This window comes from Lupinus angustifolius, chromosome LG07 (genome assembly GCF_001865875.1).
Source record: "Lupinus angustifolius cultivar Tanjil chromosome LG07, LupAngTanjil_v1.0, whole genome shotgun sequence".
Taxonomy (NCBI): Eukaryota; Viridiplantae; Streptophyta; class Magnoliopsida; order Fabales; family Fabaceae; genus Lupinus; species Lupinus angustifolius.
In genome coordinates, this window is record NC_032015.1 from 11074033 (window position 1) to 11080259 (window position 6227).

The 6227-nt window shown below is 41.1% G+C and overlaps 1 protein-coding gene across 1 annotated transcript; it reads left to right on the forward strand.

Moving 5' to 3' along the window:
- On the forward strand, positions 5436-6009 carry LOC109352922 (RNA-directed DNA polymerase homolog). Its single transcript, XM_019595106.1, has 2 exons — positions 5436-5803; positions 5904-6009. The coding sequence occupies exons 1-2, from the start codon at positions 5436-5438 to the stop codon at positions 6007-6009; spliced, it is 474 nt and encodes a 157-aa protein (XP_019450651.1).

A 6227-nucleotide genomic window follows, 5' to 3' on the forward strand; every position in this document is an offset into this window, starting at 1 on the left:
TCAGTCCCGCTAAGCAGCTGACCAAACCCTTCAGCGTAGGTTTGGTCTCTTGATCAAGCAGCTTTGTCACCTCCTTATGCTTGACTCATCAAAGCTAGTTGTGAGCTATGAAACCAGCTATGATGAGCTACTATGGCAAGCCTATGGTGGGCTACTTGAGGTGAGATCATTGGTGACTTCATGGTTTGTTTGATGGCTAAGTCAAGTCTGGGTACACACCGTTTAGCACACCTATTGCACCGCTAAGCTGCTTGTTCAACAACTTTGACCGTGTTGACTGGGACGTGGCCTGGTGCTTGCTGATCTGGGCAGGAGTCTGGTTCTCCACTGAGCTGCTTGGTTGCATCGTTAAGCTTCATGTTGAGCAGCTTGGGCATGTGCCAAGCTTGTGTCTGACCGTGTCAGGACTAGTCTGGTGTTAGGCTGAGCGGCCAAGCAGGTCCGCTCAGCTGCTTGCTTGAGCAGCTTGGTCCAGGTCAGGCTGGTGTCTAGGTCAGCTTAGCGTGGCTTGGTCCACGCTCAGCTGCCTGCTTGAGCACCTTGATTTTGACTTCTTTTTCTTTTTTACCATGAGTCTTTTTTCTCTTCTTTTCTTCTTTCTAAATCCTACAAAATACAAACAAAAAAAGAAATAAAGACACAAATATACAAGATTGTGATATTTTATATAAAAAAGTATTGTTTTAAGTTGGTTTTTCTCAATTTGGCACTTATCAGTGTCTTTACGACCCACCTATCTTTCCTGGGAACTAGCCTAGTGTATATCCATGGATTACGACATAATTCTGGTATAATTTTTATTGAAAATCTTACTTTAAAAATTGTTATTTGATTGTAAGACTTTCAATGACAAATGATGGTTCCAGGATATTCAACCTTGAATCGGATGGACGAAAGTAATTAAATTCATTTTAAATCGGAAGATTTATCTTCGTGTAAAAAGTTACTTCGTAAGTATAATAATTATCGTCAGATAACTAATTAATGTTATTTTGGTGTATTTAAGAGTTCGAGAGGAGATTAAATCAAGTAAGCTCACCTGCAAACAGAGAACCTAGCGACCCGACACACTCAGCTGAGGGAGAAAACATCGTGACACAGTGGTGTCCGAATATGCATCAGGACCTCCAAACTCCCCTCACAAGTTTGGAGTTGCCTTGGGTATTAAGAAAGCTTGTACTTAATCAATTGCATGTTTGTTTGGATTAAGTACAGCAATATTTCTTATACCGATTTATGTTATGTCTATATATGCAAATACCATCTCTTGAATTATAATGTTTGAATGGTTATTATGGAAATGATATGTATGTGATAATTGTTAAATTCAAGGTTTAAAAACATGTGATATAAATGAGAAATATTTTCCTTGAGAAAATTAATTAAAATGATATTCAGGCTCTTCTCGCTTGAGCGAGAATTGTCTATAGAAAACGAGTGTTTTAGCTAGGGGCGAGACAGCTCTCGCTTGAGCTAAAATAGGCACCGAGAGAACTGATTGCTTTCTCGCTTAAGCGAGACAGCTCTTGGAACTGATTGTTTTTTCGCTTAAGCGAGACAGCTCTCGCTTAAGCCACAAATGCCTCAAAAATTATCCTTGCTTGAGCGATAATTCTCATATATACGAGAGCCTAATGGCATGTTTGCCATCAAGAAGTTGTAAAGGTAAATAACTATATGAAATTCTTGAAAGTAATAAAAGTAAGGAATTGCTTTGTTAAAAGCAAGGCCTGAGTGTGTGATATTATGCCCATGCAGCGAGATTGTTTGATCGTAAGAGGCTTGGCTAGAGGAGTCGTCCAAGATGATTCATGGATGGTTCGCAGTGGTGTTGAGAAGTATTATGTTGTGCTCATGCAGCAAGATCATATGACTGTAAGAGGCTTAGCTTCAGATTCGTACAGGATAATTCAGCGATGGTTCATAGTGGTGCCAAAATTATTCTCTTTTTGTTTTTATGTTAAAAATGGGACCCACTAAAAGCATTCCCGATGGGAGATGTCTTAGGATGGGCAGATCGCTAGGAAAGATGGATTAATAGACATAATTTGCTAATTTCGGCAAGGGTGCATATCCATGGTCAAAAATGAAGTAGTGGAGAGGAAATATACGGGAGACAAATGAGCCCCGAGATGTTGAGAGGGACGGCGTTGATAGCGGTGATTTGTCAGCAAAGTCTTGAGGGAGAGTCTAGGTGAGATGAGTCCCATATATTCGTGGATGAGGTATTCTGTTGGATCAGACAGTTCTCACAGCGCAAACTAGACGATCTCTGACAATCCCTTTTTACAATTAGGACCGATGAGAGGGATGCCTAGAAAGTGTTTGATATGACACCATCCTGAACTTGAGCTAAAATAGGCACCAAGAGAAATGATTGTTTTCTCGCGTAAGCCACAAATGCCTCAAAAATGGATGTGCCCTCGCTTGAGCGACACAGCTCTTAAGCGAGATGGCTCCATACAGACATGACTTCTTTTTAAGTCGTCTGAACGATAACTCTCATATATACGAGAGCCTAATGGCATGTTTGCCATCAAGAAGTTGTAAAGGTAAATAACTATATGAAATTCTTGAAAGTAATAAAAGTAAAGAATTGATTTGTTAAAGGCGAGGTCCGAGGGTGTGATATTATGCCCACGTAGCGAGATCGTTTGACCGTAAGAGTATGACATCGATGACAACTTTTTCATAGATGTTTTACTCCCTCTCTTTTCTTCTGGTGTATTTGTACGCATGTTTAGATGGACCCATCAGCATTGATCTGAAGTTATTGCTTCACTATGTCCCAAGAGGGAACACGGAGTGTTGAAGGTAATCGACACACTTACACAGGTCCATGCGACCTGGAGCTGGATTGGGTAAGCAGTGGCTCAATTCTACATCTTCCACCTTACTACACAGTTCGGGAGGCATCATTCACTTTGCCCGACCGAAGACCGGCAACCGCCGGACTTTCTGTACTGGTTGAAGCTCGAGGCGTACCTGAAGTTGTTAGCACCTGGCCCCAAACAGGATTCTCATCATCACGATCGGCACCAAGAGAGACAGTCGGGGCCATGCCATGGGGGTACACCTCGGACCCCTCGATGGATTGGGGAGCGGATGAAGTGGAGGAAGAGGAAGACAACGGCGGCAGTGTAGAGCTTATCTGCATAGAAGATTCAGTTGAGATCATTGAGATCTCTTCTGACTCGGAGGTGGAGGAAGACCCTAGCGAGGCTTCCAGGGAACCTCCGGTTTAGGAGGTTTCTCTTTTGTTTTGTTGTGATATGAACCTGTGTGAGGTACTTTTTGTAATGCCAATGCCCCGACATTATTTTTTTTTTCAGTTTTTTTTATTTGTGGCGATGATTGATTTTGCCTTGTAAACAATTCTGTATTTATTCAAGAATTTTATGAATGAGAAGTATTCAGAAAAGAATTGTGTTCATTTAATTATCTTCAATGTATTAAGAATTTTATTTCCGCGAGGTTTGAAAATTTAACGTCTTGAAAATGGAATAAGGTAAAAGTGAAAATGATTTATAAGTTATAGGTTAAATAAAAGAAAAATAAGGAAAGAAAATTTACCCATCTTTCTAAGAAAAATTTACCCACTCCCTTAGTCACCATGAAGTGACACTTCTCCCAGTTCAGTACCAGGTTAAAGTGGTATTAGAGCGGTTCAATCCTTTCCGGCCTGAGCATGACCTTACATGCTTTCTTGCGTGACTTTATGTGATTGTTTGATTGTTTATGATCTTCGTTTGAATATGTAAATGTTATGAACTTGCGATTAGAGGATTAACTCATTTAAATCTAATGCACTCAGATTTCAAATGGTTAGACGTGGAACTGCAAGAGTTGGAGAGGATTTTCCAGGAACTGATGTGCACCGAGGAGTAGAAGGTCACCTATGCGACCTACATGCTGGCTAAAGAGGTTGAGAACTGGTGGGAGTTCACTCAACCCAAGATGGAGCACGAACAACAAGTTGTCAACTAGACAACTTTCAAGGATAAGTTTCTACATAAATACTTTCCGGCGGACATGAAGACTAAGAAAGAAATGGAATTCCTATGTCTGCAGCAGGGGTACATGTCAATTGGGGAGTATGCTGTTGTGTTTGAGGATTTGGCAGGTATGCCCCACATTACAATCAAGTGGGTAATGGAAGGTCCAAGTGTGCCAAGTTTGAAGAAGGATTGAGGCATGACTTGAAGGTGATGTTTGCTCACCAACAAATACCAGATTTTCCAACTCTGGTCAATAAATACAGAATCTAGGAGGAGACTGTGAAGGCAAGGAATGCCGCACTCAAGAATGCTATTCCTCGAGGAAATTCCTATGGACCCTAGAGGAATTTGGGTCAGAATCATGGAAGCGGAAAGCCTTTCTACCACAACAAGAAGCCATATGGATTTCCATTTGGAAATCAACATAAATTATTCCAATTAAACAACAACAACCACAAAAATAACAACAACCAAGGTTTTCAAGCTAGGAACTCCAGCAACAACTCACCACCTTGGTACTCGAAATGCAAGGGAAAGCATTTCGGTGCCAACTACCCTATTTGCTATCACTGCAACCAACCGGGACACATCAAGTTGGTGTGCCCTAAGCTAAAGAAGGAAGGAGTGAATGTTGTTCGGGCGGCCAGACCTCAGGCCAAAGGAATGGTATTCACCATGAGTGGAGCTAAGATCAAGGAGGATGAAGATCTCATTCAAGGTACATGTCATGTTAATGAGATTTCCTTATTTGTACTGTTTAATTCGGGTGGGACCCATTCATTTATATCCCATGAGGTTGTTAACCGATTAGAGTTGCCTATAGTTCCCTTACCATATGATCTAGTTGTGTCAACACCCACAAACGAACATGTCATAGTCTCAACTATATGTTCACAATGCCCCAGAGTATTAGATAATAGAACTATCCTAGTAGACCTGATATATCTACCCTTATCACAATTAGATATCATCTTAGGAATGGACTGACTATCCAATAACCATGTTCTCTTGAACTATTTTAACAAAACGGTAGTCTTTAGCAACCCTAAAGACCCAACAGAACGTCATTATGAAACCAAAAGCACAACTGCCAATAAAATGGAGAAGTTCTTGAAGGAGGGAGCCCAAGTGTTCATGATGTTAGCATCGTTAGAGTAGAAAGAAGGAGGAGAAATTCAAAGTATACCAGTGGTTCAGGACTTCTCTAAAGGCTTTCCAGACGATATTCCTGGTTTACCCCCAGTAAGGGAGATAGAGTTCGCTATTGATTTGGTTCCTGGAACTGGACCAATCTCTATAGCTCCCTATAGGATGGCACCGTTAGAATTGACAGAGTTGAAGAAACAATTGGAGGATCTGCTGTAGACACAGTTCGTCAGATCGAGTGTTTCTCCGTGGGGTGCTCCAATTTTGTTTGTAAAGAAGAAGGACGGTAGTATGAGGTTGTATACTAACTACCAACAATTGAACAAGGCGATCATTAAGAACAAGTACCTGTTGCCAAGGATTGATGACTTGATGGACAAGCTGAGAGAAGCTACAATATTTTCAAAGATCGATCTTCGATCGGGGTATCATCAAATGCGCATAAAGTTTGAAGACATTCTGAAGACAGCATTTCGGACGCGTTATGGCCATTACGAATACCTCGTAATGCCATTTGGTGTGACCAACGCCCCAAAAGTATTCATGGATTACATGAACAGGATTTTTCAGCCATACCTCGACACGTTTGAAGTCATGTTTATCGATGATATCCTTATTTATTCAAAGAATCAAGACGAGAATGTCGAACATCTGCAATGGTATTGCAGATTTTGAAGGACAAACAACTCTATGCCAAAATTTCAAAGTGTGAGTTTTGGCTAGAGTCGGTAAATTTTCTCGGTCACGTAATCTTGAAAGGAGGAATTGTCGTGGATCCTACGAAAGTGGAGACGGTAATGGAATGGAATTCTCCAAAGTCAGTGACGGAGATCAGAAGCTTTCTCGGATTAGCGGGGTACTATAGGAAATTCATTAAAGGATTTTCAAAGTTAGCCTTGCCGCTAACTACACTAACGAGGAAGGACAAACCCTTTGTCTAGATGACGAAGTGCGAATCAAGTTTTCAAGAGTTGAAGGAGAGGTTGACCACAGCGCCTGTATTAGTCTTGCCAGATCCCAACGAAAACTACAACATATATTGTGACCCATCACATGTTATTGAACCCGACTCAATTCAGTTAA

Excerpts from the sequence above, each read along its gene's own strand:
- LOC109352922 (XM_019595106.1), top strand. The coding sequence starts at position 5,436 with ATGAGGTTGTATACTAACTACCAACAATTGAACAAGGCGATCATTAAG. Across the intron at positions 5,804-5,903 it reads AATGTCGAACATCTGCAATG|GAGGAATTGTCGTGGATCCT; the intron begins GTATTGCAGATT and ends TAATCTTGAAAG.